At 46.9% G+C, this 17,092-nt stretch overlaps 1 protein-coding gene across 3 annotated transcripts in view; it reads right to left on the bottom strand.

Moving 5' to 3' along the window:
* Positions 1 to 17,092, bottom strand: part of RDX (radixin) — a 1,120,111-nt gene that overhangs the window by 60,768 nt on the left and 1,042,251 nt on the right. For all 3 annotated transcript variants that reach the window (XM_069639966.1, XM_069639965.1, XM_069639967.1), the window contains one exon: positions 1,686 to 1,955. In XM_069639966.1, the coding sequence (XP_069496067.1) occupies positions 1,686 to 1,955 (270 nt within the window). The remainder of the gene's footprint in view (positions 1 to 1,685; positions 1,956 to 17,092) is intronic.

Genomic DNA, 17,092 nt, shown 5'->3' with positions numbered 1-17,092 from the left:
GCACCAAAGGTGACATTGTACTGTCACTTGTAGTCTTAATTGTGTGTTGTATTCCCAAAGGGTACTGCATATAATTCTGCCTAACAGTAACCACAATGAGAAGCTTGAGTGAGACCAAGAGAAGAGAACCCTTCTCTTGGCGTCAACATTTTGATTTGGAACTTTGCGTTCCTTTTGAACTCGAGAATGTTGCTACTGTGGAACTTTTGATGTTTTTCTCCCGTTTGGAACTTTGTTTAGGTACATGTTGGAACTTTGTTTTCCCCAAAATTGAACCCCTGATTGGAACTCTAATTCACTCTTCTGGATCAAGAGGACCCACATCCTTTCTATTTTAGTTGACAAGGTAAGGGACGGAAATAGGTTTTTGAAACAGTACAGTGGACTATATACTTTTTACAAACATCCTGACAGATTTCTTAGCATTTAGTTTGAGGCAGGGAAACCCCTCTTAGTAATAGAGCTAGGTAGGTTTTTCTCCTAGTTTTCTTTTGAATAAGGGTTTATGCCAACAAACGTACCACTCCTGTGTCTGTCTCCGACCTCTGCATCCTCACAAAAAGGGTTCACGTATATTCCAGATGAACCTCCTTCAAGGAGTCTACTTATAAGATATGTTTTAGATGATACAGGACTCTGAAGAGGCTGAACAAACTCTTCCCTAGCTCACCACCTCTTGGCTGGGAGAGATGTTGAGAGGTAGGACATTTGAGTCACATGGTGGAAATGTCCATTGCCAACGTTTCTGGGAAGAACTGTTATCTCACAAAGAAATCTTGGGCATATACCTCCCATGGACCTCCTGCCAACTGTTAGGGGCAATAAAGAGAGGCTACCCCATGGCATGTTCTGTGGCTCCCCGAATCACGCACCTGCTCAATGCCGTTGGGCTGAGCTTGGCGCAAGCCTGCAAGCCACCAAGGGTCTCATTATGGCTTCCTGGTGGGTGAAAGCACGGGAGGGGCTGGCCTGTGGAAAGTATCTGCTCTAATCAACAAGTTCCCAACTTAGCTTAATACAAAGTCCCAATTTTTTGACTACTTAAAAGCAAATAAGAATTTCTTTTGTAGGATTCACCTTTTTAAAACCGTTACCTCCTTCAAAGGGAAGTGCAATATGGGGCTGTAATGTTTCACTGTCTACACACACACCTAAGCCACCCAGTAGCGTACCTATCCTGGTTACACTCAATGTTTTTTGACATTTCCCAGAAATTAAAAAAAATATATATGTTTTATTGCAATTCTTGTGCATCATGCATGCAAGATGACTAAGGAAGTTTCAGGTTTTAAGGAGTGTGGGGATTTCTCTGAACCATTTTTGCTGTAGATCCCCATTAATCTAGGGGTAGGCATGACAACTGTTAGTGGTAGCGCTACAGTTTCCTGACTTCCTGTACAGCAAGTTTCTCCAACTCCTGGTTCTCCAGATGTTTTGGACAACAACTTTCATGTTAATTAAACTACAACTCCCACGTTTTGTTTCAATGCAGTGGCTTTGTCGGGTGAGAAAATAGAGTGCTATGCTCAAATATCGCTTTCAAGTACAGTATGTTAACAAATTTAGTTTACCACTAGTGTCCATTTTCATAAACATAAGCAAATAAAACGGAGAGAATTACATTTGAGCACAAATAGAGACAACGGCAACCACATTTCCAAAGCATGCCACAATTTTCTTTTTACCTGAAGCTGTTTCTTAACACGGTCATTTTTCTGTGTTTCTGTCAGTCGTTCTTCTTCATTTCTGTGATCTAGTACTCCTTCAGAAGACAATTCAGCACTAGCTTCAGCATTATTCTCGTCATGTTCATCATGCTCATTTTCTGTTGGTGGGATAACCAGTGGTGGTGGTGGGGGAGGAGGGGGTGGAGGGGATGGAGGTGGAGGAGGTGCAGACATCACAGTTTTCAGTTCTTCTTTGGTCTTTTCCAAGTCCTCTTGGGCTGCAAAAGCCTAAACAGGATGTAGATGTAACCACATTTAGATATATATTTGTGTAAATACAAAGAAGTTTCTACTAGTTAGACAGAAGAAGAGAAACACACCAACATGACTTGAAATGATCACTCTCGGAAACAGCATATCAAGTAATTAGATTTAAATTGTCAGGTTAAAGATAAAGAAACACTATTTGTTTCTTTAAGAACAGAAACCTGTAACTACTTATTCAGTACCACATGACATCAACAGGTTTATAAAAAGTATGGATCTCCAAAAATTATTTACTGTGTTTTGTTATGCACCTTAAGCCCGGTATAATAACCGTTTACTAATTAGCTACTAACCTGAGCTTGCAGGCTTTTTTCCTGCATATATCATTAATATTGTGCTACTGTCATTTTTAAAAGTTGTTCTTTATAGCATAACAGCTGTCATTGATATGATTTTGACAGGCTATGCTAGAGCTGACTGGGTACCAGAGTGACTTTTCAAATCTGTCAGATTACGTCACCTTGGGCAGTCACCTCTGAAAAAAGTGCAGTGTACTTCGTATGCAGATAATGTATGATGGAAACGATCCAACTCTGGAGACATATCTGAAAATCTGCAGAAATATCTTTAAAATATCTGCAGAAAAACAAGACATTCTACAAAAACAAGTTAAAATGAACAAGCGTTGACAGTTTAATGGTAAACAGGCTGAAAAAAAACGACAACAAACTGCATGTACTCAATGTATTTAGTTACTGTGAATATGGGTGTGTCATGGTGTTGGAATTACTGATCCGATCACATTTGTTGCTTCTCCATTCCCCTGTATATTGAATCTGCCTCACAGTTTGTTCAGGCCTATTTGAGTTACTGGTATACTCACTTCTTTGGATTCCCAAAGCCCCAGTGCACAGCTGAGCTGCCATTACACACACAATTGTTTTTTTTATAGTTAATTACAAACTTTTAAAATATTTACAGTTCATCATCACCTTCCAATTACTTTCTAATACACACACAATGTGTACCTTAGTTGGTCCATGCAGCTGCTCCACAAGCCCTCCCATTTTAACAAGAGGTATTCATCCTTCCTTTACGATCCCTCGGTTTGAATTGTCCGACTGTTAGTACAGGTAGAGGTAGAGAGAAATTCCATAGGCACAGAGAGAATTCTAGCAAGTAATGGCCACAATATGCAGTGGATTTCCAGAATCTTTGAACTAGATTTCACAGTGGAAAATCAGCATCAAAGATTTTACCTATCTTTCTTTACTGGATGAAATGAGCAGCCTTTGTTTCAGTTAACATTTACAATGTTTAATACATAAAATGGATTATCTAGTATGGGTTTGTGTCCACTTGCAATGCAGTTTCATCTGGTCACATGGTGTTCACTTTCTCTAATGTATTTGCAGCCACTAAGATGTGCTCACAAACCTGTCCAAGCCTTTGATTAACATTTGTTATCCAATGTTTCTCTTTACTCCTTCCAGAAGCATAAATGGCAGGTAGCTCTACGCTCACAGAATACTGAATAACTGGACACAGTCAATGAAATCACCCGACTAACTAGTTAGGAGTTCTTCAAAACAAAAGGGTCCTCCTGCACTGTACACCCGCAAGCAATCTGATTAGCGGGCAGAATGTAATTGAAGGAAATGTCCATTGACCAGAATAAATTAGTTCACTACCTGGACCCAAGTCACAGAACTCTTCAGACGAATGATAGTTCAACATCAATATTTGCCTAACACATTTAGGTTGGGCAAACACCAATTTGTGTAAGGATATGTCTACGTAAACAAAACAGAATGGCACATCTGACCAGTCTGATCAAACAGTGGACAGGACAGTATTAAACAAAGGGTTGGGCTTATCAATTCGCCTGGATTGCCCACCCCTACTGGATTAAAGGCTCAATCTTATGAACATTCCACAGTCAGTCTCTTGGGTGCCAATTCCTTCTGAATTATGGGACGGGGAGTATTTTGGAGTGCTTGTTATAACTCAAAAAGGAACAGCCATATTGGAAGTGTCAGGATGGAGAACTAAACAGGTGTAAAGGGGTTCCTAAACATTCTCAGACAAAATAAATAAAAATGGGGGGGAGCAGGTTTGGGTGGCAAGTTGGCAAAAACCTGCCTATGAACAAACCTACTTGCCCACAGAGTATAAGGAAGGTGATCTTCAAAGAAGTTTGGCAGGCAATTTTATTGCTCTCTTAGAAAGTTAACTTGTCATTGAACATATTCAAAGATCCCAGTACTCGCATCTAAAAACCTGGCCCTAAATTCTGTTGTGAACAACTGAAAAATGCTGTAAGTGCTTTTGTGCAGGCAAAATAAATTGGTAATATAATTAGAAGATAGAAAAGCCAGCCAACTGGAATGTACGACAATTACAAAACACAAAACATACTAAATATAGGTCTATTGTCCACTGTATATCGACTGCTGTGTGAGTAACAGTCCAACGAGAGGGAAGGCACAGCACATGAGGGTATTCAGAGTGATCCCTGAAGTCTAGAAATAGTCTGAACATGTATCAGAAATGCTACAGATCAAATTATGCAGGCAGAAAATGTATAACAAATATTTGAGCCAGTCTCCAAGTAGTTTGTAAACCTTTCAAGAGGTTTAGGAACTTAGAAGACAAAAACGAACTCAGAAAAGCCATTTACTGTAACCAATATTGACCTATAACCCTGGAAAACAGTTGTTCCACAAGAAAATAAGTGGCACATCTATGTCAAGACAGTAAGGCAATACACAGAGGCCACAATTATCCTATAAGTAAACAGTGAAATGTTTTTCCTCACCACATGCTGCCTAAATTATAAGTTACTCACTGTAGCCAATAACCTACTCCTAGTCGATAGTCCCCTTTTCCTCCATACTGTACAGGCGTCCCACGCTAGGGACGGGAGACAGAACATTTTTCACCACAAAAATCATCTTCCCCCTTTAAATTAAGATGCACGCGGGTGCCCGCCCATGGGAGTATGCGCTCCCCTGACTCCGCCCAACGGTGCCACACCTCAATCCCCTTTGACAATATTAATATTGCCTAATGACACCAATTATATAAGGGGGGAGGATGGTGGGACTTATAATTACTCCTACGTCCCGTCCCCTTTCATCCATACTGAATGTAGCCCCAGAGTTGGAGAGGTGCTCTCTTAAGAAAACAAGTTCCTTAACACTGCCTGACCAAATGCTGCGTCCGACTTGGAGCTGACAGTCAAGCAGCAGTGCTTGCAGAAAGCTGAGAGCATAGTCCATGTGGCCGCCCTACGCCTCTGGAAAGCGACCGCTGTGGCTTTAACTCTGATTGGGTGGGCATACATATTTGCTGGAATTGGTTTGTGCTTCCCTTTGTAGGCCTCCTTGATGGCCGTAACCATTCACCTTGCTATAGAAGCATTGGAGGCATGACAGCCCGGGTTTGACCCGCTAAAGGTGACAAAGAAAGCGTCTAATTTACAGAAGCTCCTGGTCCTGTCCAGGTAGTATCTCAGCATGCGACTGACATCCAGACAGTGCAATACCCTCTGTTAGGGAGAATTCTCAGAAATGTGCTAATTCATCTCTACCTTAGAGAAACCCAGGAACTTTGCTCGATTTTGAAGACTTGAATTTTTAACCTGGAGAGAGTGAGACCCTTTTTCCCACTCTCTCTTGTATTTTAATGTGATTTTGAACTCTGTTTCTTTTGGTTATGGGGTCTGACAAACTCCATAAGCATCATCTTTTACATTGTGTCACACAGCACCTTCAGTGAAGTGGCACAGGGAAGTCTTTCAGATTCCCCAAAGGTTTAAATACCGTCTCTTGGATAAACTACTGTTTCCAAGAGCAGTAAAGTGAAATTAACTTTACATACATTTGTAACTTTCTAGACCCAGCACACACTATCTTACAATAGGGTGCTGGAGGGGTTACTTAGTATCCCCTTTGTCTAGTTTCTCATGTAACAATTTTATGTTACCCTTTCCTCAATGAATGGCTGGTGGCAGTGGTTACTTTTAACTATTGTGGTGTGCATTTACTGTGGGCTGCTTTCGCGGCTGCAGTAAAGCACCCAAAGGGTGCCATTTTTGTCAAAATGGCGTGGTCTTCTTTTTACGCCATTTCTTTGTGGAAAGGTCCTTCTTGAGATTTACTCTGCGCGCCAAACCAGGTTTGGTCCCTTTGTTTGGTCTTTGGCGGGATTCACAAATGAAGCACGCCTCTGGCTCCAGGGTGTCTGGCGGGGGCAGGAAGCAAGGGAGGTGCCGAAACTCCCTGTGCTTAGTCTCCTAGGAGACAGGAATGCACTCTTAGGTGATTGGCCCGGCTGGCTGTCCGGCAAGGACAGCCACCCTATTGGGTGACTGACAGCTAGGCTGGAATGAATAAGAGAAACCAGCATAAAAGGCGAGGCTTTTTGGCTTGGAAGGCAGAGCCGACCACTGGACGAAGGAATCCAAAGAAGAACTTGAAGAGGATGCCTGCTGCAACTCCTGGACTGTTGAATAGCCCGGTGAAGCCCTGCTGCTGTGCTGAAACTTCGTATCGACAGAGAAGCCCATGCAAGGACGACTTCTCCCTTTAAGTTGGTGGGACCAATCAACTCCAATGTAAGCCACCTGGACATCCTCTAGGAGCTGGTTGAATTTCCACTGCAGTCATTGCTGGAACCGAATAGCCAGGGAGAGGAACACCAGATTGTGTGCGTTGCTTTTAAACTGGCTAACAGCTTCAGGAAGATCCCCCTGATTCCCAGGAAGCAGGACTGACAGAGTCTGAGCATCCTCAGAGTGTGGGACCCTGGATGCAAGGAAAGCCTGTCTCGACTGCCAGGAACCGCAGTTTGCTATTTGCGGTAGACGCGAGGAGCTGAAACACCGAACTGCCACTTGTTTGAAGATTGCCGGTTGCGAGCAGCGACCGTCCCATTGCAGTGTAGGAGTCCCCAGACGTCCTCCATCTTGTCCCCACGGCTGAGGCCCAGGAACACCAGGATCTGCAGAGCTGCACAGGAACAGAAGTCATCTGCTGCAATTTTCTTCAACCTAAAGGTACTGTAAAGTCTGAGAGAACTTATCTCTTGTTGTGCCACCTTGCTTGTCCCTGTTGGAGACTAGTCTCGGTTGCCTCTGCAGAGTTGCTAACAGCTTCTTTACCTCACAAGCCTAATAAGCTTGTGGCCCTACTTTGAATTTCTTCTGACTCTACAAAGACATCTAAAACATTGTGCAAGTCTTTTACTTACCTGCAAGAAGTGCTTTAGTTCACCTTGACTTTTGCCAACTTAACATTGGCTGGCCTGGCTCCCTGAATGACTCTTCTCTCCTCTACTTAGGTGTTGTGCCTTCCTTCCAGGAAGGGGTTAACTAACTTTGCATTGTGGGTTACCAAAAGTACTTACCTGCTTCAGAATATTTGTGTGATCTCTTGTTTTGTTCTAAACAACCTTTTTCCTTTGACATATTCCTAAATCTGATTCTAAATGCAACAGTGATATATTAATGTCCCCAGCACCGTAACTATTGAAGTCACCTGAGGGTGTAGGTAGTGTCTGTGGGCCATCCCAAATGGGTACTTGCTGATTTAGAAATTTTAAGAGTGTGTATTTTTTAGGTGTATTTTAGTATTACTGCTATATTGCCCCTTCTGAAGAAGGCTTACTCTAACTGACTGTTAAATAAATTAATAATTGTTTAATGAAGAACCCTTGGGTGTAAGAGTTTATTTGAATACTTGTCACTGTGAATCTCTGTGTAACTCTCCTACAGCTCACATTGACCCCTCTTGAGATGTGCCAGACTGCTCAACACGCTACCAACCTATGCAGTACAGACTTATACCAAAGGTTGGGTTCCTATTGCCAGGAGGTCAGGGTTGTTGTAGTGCACCCAAAGGGTACTGCATACAATCTTGCCTAACACCCTCTGAGCGTCGTCCTTGGGGTCCGCGAAGAACATTGGTAGCACTATCTCCTCATTCAGGTGAAAAGAGGAGACAACCTTAGGTAAGAATGTGGTGTGAGTTCTGAGCACCACTGTGTCGTTATGAAAGGTAGTATAAGGCTCTGAAGCCACCAGTGCCTGGAATTCGCTGATCCGGCCAGCCGAGCTAAGGCCCACCAGGAGGACCGTCTTAATGGTGACTAGCGCAAGGGTGCTCAAGACCACGTTGAGGTCCCACACTGGATGTGGTTTCTGGATGGGCGGATAAAGCCTTGTCAGGCCGGCCAGTGTCTTTTAACCACTGGATTAGAAGATAAAAATACCTCTTCCTCCGAGTTCCTGTAGGCTTCAATAGCCGCCAGATAGGTGCGGAATGTGTCTACCTGCACCCCCGAGTGAGTGAGGTGCACAGAGAAGGATAGCACGTCATCCAATGTGCAGGTCAACGGATTGACCTCCTTTGATTCCGCCCAGTGACAAAACCTAGTCCACTTGCTTTTGTACTGGCTCCTGCTAGCATCGCTCTTAGCCCCCTGTATGATGTCCAGGTTAGCTTGCGACAGCTGTGAGAGAGACCTGTTCAGGAACCACGCTGAAAGGGCTAACTTCTGGGGGCGGGGTGGAGGACTGTCCCTCCCTGCTGCAACAGTAGGTGTGCTTGATCCGACAGGCTGAGTAGTTCAGAGAACCATGGTCCTGCTGGCCACCAAGGAGCTAGCAGAATGATGCCGAGGTGCCAGGCCTCCTGGATCTTGCAAATTACCCTGTGGAACCAGGCAGGGGGGTCGGAGGAAAGGCATTTGCGTTCATGTTGTTCCACTGGATCTGCATCGCGTCGCCCAGAGCACCCCTGTCCTGTCCCTGCCAAGACGCAAAATGGGGGCACCTCCTGTTGTACCAGGCTGCGAAGAGATCCACCCGAGGATGGCCCCACTTGTCGAAGATCCCCTGAAGGGCCTCTTTGTTTAACTGCCATTCGTAGTGGTCCGCACCCAGCCTGCTGAGCCTGTCCGCCTCCAGGTTGGATCCCCCCGGGAGGTGTACAGCTGCCAGGGGCATGTCATTTACTAGAGCCCACTCCCAAATATCAACCGCTAGAGTGCGGAGGGGAGGAGACCTGGTGCCCCCCTGTTTTTTTTTTTAATTATTTTTATTTTATTTTTTTAATAACATCCAACCACTTACAGATATTTCATTACAATATATGTCATGGTACATTACCATCTTCGTCTGCTTGTCCCTTTATACCCCCAACCCCTCCCATCCCTACCCAGGCCTACTTTATCTGCATAGTTCCACCACTTCGTTGTTCATACTGCCAGCAACTCCGATGTCTGCCTATTACTGTGCAGGACTGTGTTCCGGTTCACCTACTTCTAGTGTGGAGGTGACCAGATCCCAGATCAACTGTCTCCAAGCTTCCACCCCTCCCTCTCCCTGGTCTGAGGTCCTATCCACTGCTTCTTGCCATACCGTTTGCCCATTTTAACAGGTCCTTCCACCATACGTGCACTAGAGGTCTTGTCTGTGTTTTCCATCCCATCTCTATCCTGCGTTTTGCTAATATATATGCTAGATCCTTTAATTTACTCACATGTTTAGCTCTCTTGGGTCTTGCAAAGCCCCCCAGTAAACAAGCCAGGGGGATCCTGTATCCAAGGTGATATCTGCTTTCGCCAATGCTTGAGCTACTACTTCCCAAAATTTCCCAATCTCTCTACAGGCCCAGAACATATGGATCAAATCTGCATATACCACCCCACATTTCGGGCAAGTTTGTATGCTGCTTGGCTAAACTTTGCTATTCTGTTCAGGGTTAAATACGCTCTGTGGGTTATGTATAGTTGAATCTGCTGGAGCCTGGTGTTCCTAGACACCTTCTTGTGGTACACCATAGCTTTATTCCACATTGCATCAGATATTGGTTCCTTCAGATCTGACTCCCACTGTTGCCGTGCCTGTCTCAACTCCACTTTGGAAATTAACAAGTCGTATATCCTTGAGACTTTATGCCCTCCTTCTGCTACATCATAAAGTGACTCAATCGTTTCATCTAGCTGCAATGGGGTGTCAGTCCCTGGCCATCTGTAGTAGACAGGAGCGTGTAAGGGGCTGACCTGGGTGCATTCCATCTTCCTGTATTAAGTCCCTAAATACTTTAGGCACCCCCTCTTTAACCAAGTCTCCGACCGTCCCCACTCCATTAGGTTCCCAGTATTTTCTGACGTTCAACCTCAGTTGATCACTCCCTCCCTCCAATGCCATCTGCGGGGAGTATGGTGTGACGTCCCCCATTAATTGACAAGATCTATTCCACATCACACACCCCAATCTCATCAAACTTGGTAAGTGGACGGTGCGAGAGTTCGCCATCCATATAATTTCTTTTAGGTAAAACCGCGCCCCTGTTGTCTAACAATCGTGATTTGTGTTTGTTCATCTGCCAGCCATTTAGCTACGAATTGCAACTGGCTAGAAACTAAATACACCTCAAAGTTGGGTAGCATTATCCCACCTAGTTCATACGCATTATGGAGTTTCCAAAGTGCCACCCTACATCTTGAGTTACACCACAGGAAGTCCCTACATATGCTATACAGTTTATTGAAGAACGATCTGGGTATTGCAAACGGGAGTACCACCATTCTCAGCAGCGCCACCGATCCCAGCATAGATAATGGTAATCTTGCCCAAAAAGATATGGAATTCTCAATCCCGCTCAGTGCTTTTACTGTGTTGTGTGTATGCTCTAACTGAGGATCATGATAGATGTTCACTCCCAAATAACGAAACATGTCAACTTCCCATTTAATTGGCAGCACTGGCAGCCTTCGCACTGGCTTTCCTACGTATTCTCTTAATGGAAACAGACTTGACTTCTGCGGGTTAATCGTTATGCCCAATAAGGCAGCGTAGCGCTCCATCACGTCTAGAATATACTGCAAATTCGTCTCTGGGTGTGCAAGTAAATGAGCATATCATCCACATACAATGATATCAAATGTCCTTCCTCCCGGCGTTTCTACCCCCTTCCTCCCCATATTCGTCCCGTAGACAGATTGCCAGCAGCTCCAACGCCAATATAAATAGCATCGGAGACCCCTGACACCCCTGTCTTGTACCTTTACTTAACTGCCATTGTTCTGAGATTGTCATACCTGTTTTAACCCTGGCCACTGGGTCATTGTATAGAAGTCTCACCCATTTTATATATGTCGGTCCCATACCAACCCCTTCCAATACCGCCAGTAGCCGTGGCCATCTGACCGAGTGGAACGCCTTGACTGCATCCAGCGATGCCACCACAAATTGTCGCGTATCACCTTGAGTGCAATCTATCACATGATGCAATCTACGCAAATCACTGGTAATATTCCTATATGGAACGTTTCCTGTCTGGTCTGAATGTATAAGCTTGGCTATAATTGGCCTGAGTATAAGTGCCATCACCACTGTCAGTACTTTCCATTCCTGATTCAATAACGAAAGGGGACTATACGAGCCACGATCTGTATCTTGCTTATTTGGTTTCAATAGGGGGACTATCAATGATTACCTTAAGGATCCGGGCACCTTGCCCGTTTCCAGTGATTCATTGAGCATTTCCAACAGTGGTGTTAGGATATCGGTCTTATATTCTTTATAAAATGTGCTGGTGAGCCCGTCTGCCCCTGGGACTTTGCCGGTCGGCAGATCTTTGATCACATACTCTAACTCCTCTACCGTAATGGGAACCTTCAACCTGTCTCGTTCTTCTGTGCTTAACTTGGGCAGCCTAATCTCGGACAGTGCTTTACGTATCTCAGCTACATCACACTCAGAATATTTGCTTATAATATTCATAAAAGGAACACTTATTCACTCCCACTTGAGATTCATGTAATTCACCATTCACCCTCGCCACCGCTCTAATTGGTTCTCGTTTATTCTCGCTTTTATAGAGCCAGGCTAACAATCGCCCGGGTTTGTCCCCTTCTGCGTGTTGTCGCTCAATGTATCTCCTATAGCTCAGATTTCTTAATCTGTCCCAGTGTTTCCGACATGCTTGTTGTAGATCTGTCACTTCCTGCGCTTCTGCTAGGGATCTGTCTCCTGTTCGCGCTATAGTTTCTAGCGTGTCTTCTACCCCTTGTAATTCCCGTAAAATAACAAGTTGCATTCCTTTCGATTGTGATGTGGCTACTCCCCTCACCACTAATTTGAAAGCCTCCCATTGTGTACCCGCTGATTTGACACTGCCTGTGTTATGTTGAAAATATTCTTTCACTTCCTTCCTTAGATGTTTCCGAAACCCTGTATCTCTAAGTGCCTCGAGCCCGAGTCTCCATGTTGGAATCCTGGCTCTTAGGGGGAGAGCCTGCCACCTGACCACCAGAGGAGCATGGTCCGAGAGGACTCTTGCTTTATATTCCGCACATACAAACTCCCCTAATAATTCACTACCCACCAACATATAATCCAACCTTGTGTATAGATTCGTAGGGGCATTATAGTGAGAGTACACACGGTCCCGCTAATGCATCGTTCTCCACACGTCTTCCAACTGAAGGTGTGTAGCAATGTGTTAAAGTCCTTCGCTGCAGGCGTTGGGTGGACACATTTCCCATCCGAAATGTCTAGTATTGGGTTCAGCGTGCAGTTGAAATCTCCCCCCCATATTAACATCAAATCTCTATATTGGTTTATCTTGGCATACAAGCATCGGAAATATGCTGCTATATCATGATTCGGAGCATACGTGTTAATAACGCATATTTCTCTATTTTCCACCATTCCCTGCAATATAATCATCCTGCCTTCCTTATCTAGATAGGTCTGCAACACCTTGAACGGGACCATCTGCGCCACCCATACTAGCACCCCTCTAGCATATGCCGAGTATGTGGAACCCAGGGTCACCCCCCCCCCATTTATCTTGTCTGTCTTTGGTCAAATGTGTTTCCTGCAGTAGGGATAGATCTATTTTTTGGCGTTTTAAATGAACAAGTTACTTTCTTACCTGGTAACGTTCTTTCGATGGGATGGTCCGACGACGTATTCCATATCTATGACATGTAATCACCACAGCTGTGCTGCTTCGGAAACTTTTTTCGGCGTCTGCGTCCTGCATTGATGACGTCGATGCGCCGTCGTCGAGGGCCTCCTCCGACGTCATCCGATGTGATAAGTAGGACGCACGACGCCCGTAGCCTCAGTTGTAGTTTTTTCCCCCAGAACGTGTGACACTAGTCAACTGCCAGTCAGACACAAAGCCTTGCGGAACGTAAGCTGCAATCGCAAAAGAAATTCTGCAGCGGGGAAGGCAGGGCGGGAGCGATATGGAATACGTCGTCGGACCATCCCATCGAAAGAACGTTACCAGGTAAGAAAGTAACATGTTCTTCGAGGGGATTGGGTCCTCCGACGTATTCCATATCTATGACAGACTCCCAAAGCAGTACCATAGCAAGGAGGAGGGAAAGAATTTAGAATCAAAATTTAGAATAGCCAATCAAATAGCAGAGCAAAGGACCGCCTTGCCAAAGGCCAGATCCTGTGCTCGGATGGAATCGAGGGAATAGCGACGTACAAATGTATGTACTGAAACCCAGGTGGCTGCATCACAGATGTTGCAAATAGGAACACCCCTCTGCAGGGCAGTAGACGCAGCCATACCCCTGGGTAGAATGGGCCCGCAAGCCAGCCGGTGGGTCCTAACCCACCAAGCGGTAGCACTCCGAGATGGCCAAAATAATCCAGCGAGACAAAGTCTGTTTCGTCACAGCTTGCCCCAAACGCTTTCCAGCGTAACCAATAAAGAGTTGATCGTCCACTCTGACCCGGGACATGCGTGAAACATAAAAGCTTAAAGCTCTCCTAGGATCAAGCCTATGGAGCCTCTCCTCTTCCTTACCAGGATGCGGAGGAGTATAGAATGCCAGAAGAACAACCTTCTGGGCCAAATGAAATTCCGTCACTACCTTCGGAAGAAAAGAAGGACGAACTCTAAGGACAACTTTGTCCTTGTGAAATACAGTGAAGGGTGGCTTAACTGAAAGTGCCTGTAACTCACTCACTCTGCGAGCGGAAGTAACCGCAACTAAAAACACAGTTTTCAGAGTTAACAGCTTCAAAGGGCAAGAATGTAAAGGCTCAAACGGAGCACCCATAAGAAACTTAAGAACAAGGTCTAAATCCCAACCGGGCACCAGGAAAGGTGACGGAGGGAACACATTAGTGAGCCCTTTCAGAAACTGTGAAATTAAAGGGATTTTAAAGTAAGAACACTCTTCAGACGAGCGCTTAAAGATGGACAGCGCCGCCAGGTAACCTTTAATGGTACCCACTTGCAAGCCCCTGTGGGCCAAAGAAAGTAAAAAGGACAGAACCATGGGGATGTCACATGCAAAAGGATCCACATTCTGAACTGTGCACCAGTCGCAGAACTTACGCCAACGGTACAGAGACTTTGTTGCTGGCTTTCGGGCCGAAAGCAACACCTCCATCACGTCTTCAGGGAGGTCCCAATCCCTATACCTCAACCTTTCAGAAGCCAAGCGTGAAGGTTGAGGGAACTGACCTCTGGATGGAGAACCTGACCCCCCTCCCGTGAGAGCAGATCGTCTCGGTAGGGAAGACGACGCGGAGGGCAGATGGACAAGTCGAGAAAGTCCGGGTACCACGTCCTCCGAGCCCACGCCGGAGCAATGAGGATCATCCGGGAACCGAACTACCGTAACCTCCGCAGCACTTGCGGGATGACGGGGACTGGAGGAAACGCGTACAGCAGCGGGAATGACCACTCCACCACGAACGCGTCTCCTAAGGCTCCTTTTGGAGTAAATTCCCGCGAGCAAAACCTTTCGCACTTCCGGTTGACACTGGAGGCGAAGAGATCCACTTGAGGGGTCCCCCAAAGGGCGAAGATCTCCAGGAGAATCTCCTGAGCCAACTCCCACTCGTGAGAGATCGTGCTCTGCCTGCTCAGAGCGTCCGCCGTCACGTTTTCGTCTCCGGCCAGATGAACTGCCGAGATCGAAACTTCCTGCTGGATGGCCCAGAACTCAAGCTGCATCGCCTCCCTGCACAGAGGAAGTGACCCTGCCCCCCCCTTTTTGTTGAGGTAGTGCATGGCCACTGTGTTGTCCGTCAGGATCAGGACACTCTTTCCTCGCACAGTCGGCAGAAAAGCCTTCAGGGCTAGCCTGACGGCCCTCAGCTCCAACAGATTGATATGGAGTCTGGACTCCGACGGAGACCAACGACCGCTGACTGTCAGCCCGTTGGCATGAGCTCCCCAACCCGTGAGGGATGCATCCGTCACGATCGTCACCTCCGGCCAGGGAAGCCAAAATGGAGCCCCCTTCATCAAGTTGCCTTCGACGACCCATCACAGAAGGTCCCGGGCGACCGAGGGCGGCACCCGAACCGGGTCCGACATCCTGCCGGAGGACTGCGACCATTGCGTCTTGAGCGCCCACTGCAAAGATCTCATCCGCAGGCGAGCCTCTGGCACCAGAAGAATGCAGGATGCCATGAGGCCGAGCAACCTCAAGAACTCGAACGCTGGGAGCGTCTGGGCATGCTGAAACTTGTGCACCATCTGCTGAATGTGAAGAGCCCTCACCTGGGGAGGAAAACACTGCCCCAGGGAAGTGTCGAGCACTGCTCCGATGTACTGGAGCCGCTGTGTTGGCGTCAAATGGGACTTCTTTAAATTGAGGGAGAAGCCCAGCCTGTGAAGGGAGTGGCAGGTGACGGACAGATGATCCAGGACTTGCTCGGAAGAGCTCCCCCTGATCAACCAATTGTCCAGGTAGGGGTAGACGTGAATCCCCCCTTGCCTGAGATGCGCTGCCACCACCACCATGAGCTTGGTGAAAACCCTCGGGGCGGAGGTCAATCCGAACGGCAGGACCCGAAACTGAAAGTGCGAGTCGCCAACCGCGAACCTCAGGTACTTCTTGTGCTTGGGATGGATCGGCACATGGAAGTAAGCATCCTTGAGGTCGAGTGACACCAACCAGTCCTGAAGCTGAAGGGCCTGGAGGACTTGAGAGAGAGTAACCATCTTGAACTTGTCCTTCCTGAGGAGTTTGTTCAAACCGCGCAAGTCCATGATGGGTCTCAATCCCCCGTCTTTCTTCGAAATCAAAAAATAAGGGGAATACCATTCCTTGTTCCTCTCCGCTAAAGGCACCAGTTCTATGGCGCCTTTCTCCAGCAGGGCTTGAATTTCCTGCGCAAGGAGCGGATCCGGACTCTGCAAAGAGAGGTTCCCCGGTGGATTGTCGCGAGGCCTGTGCCGAAAGGGAAGACAGTAGCCGTGGGTTATGATCTCCAGAACCCACACATCTGAAGTAATGGCTTGCCACTCTACAAGATGCTGCGCCAGCCTTCCCCCAACCGGCGAACCATGGGACATGGCCTCATGACTGAATGGGAGCGGCTGCGGCGTTACCTGAGGGCAAAGAGGCAACTGCCCGAGCAGCCTTGGCACCACGGATACCCTGTCGTCCACCTCTGGTACCCCTGCATTGGCCTCTTTGACTGCCAGCTCCTCTCGCTTTACTGAAGGAGTAATAGCGAAAGGAACCACCCCTCCACTGCTGTCCCCTAGGACGAAAAGGCAGAGGTTGGCAAACTGCAGCGCCCAACGACTTCGCTGCAGCTTTTGAGGTCTGCAACCTCTCACGGCTCTCGTCAGCCTTGCTGCCAAAAAGGTGTTCACCGTCAAAGGGTATGTTGAGGAGCCGGGACTGCACATCAGGAGTAAACCCCGACTTCCGCAACCAGGCAAACCTGCGTATTACGGTGTTCGCCGCCATGGACCTACTGACGCATTCAGCTAAGTCCAAACCCGACTGAACGGACTCACACATGGCATCCTTACCATCCTGGACCATAGCAAGGAAACCATCCCGTTCGTCCCCTTCGGGAATATGTTCAGCCGCTAATGCAACACAGTTCCACAGAGTGTGTGTGAAACGAGACAAGGCACAAATGGAGTTGGCCGCCTGAAGCGCCATAACACCAGAAGAAAACACTTTCTTCGCCCATCCATCAAAACGTTTATCGTCCCTATCAGGAGGGATGGTAGGGTACGACGCCTGCTTTGCCGGGGCCGTGGCCGCCTGCACCACCAAACTCTCCGGAGTGGGGTGCCTGGTCAAGTAGCAGGGGTCGCTACTGGCTGGACGGTATTTTCGCGACAAGGATCTGCCCACCG

Source organism: Ambystoma mexicanum, chromosome 7q (assembly GCF_040938575.1).
Source record: "Ambystoma mexicanum isolate Mex_15411 chromosome 7q, UKY_AmexF1_1, whole genome shotgun sequence".
In the NCBI taxonomy this organism is placed as follows: Eukaryota; Metazoa; Chordata; class Amphibia; order Caudata; family Ambystomatidae; genus Ambystoma; species Ambystoma mexicanum.
This window is presented reverse-complemented; position numbering and strand designations above follow the sequence as displayed.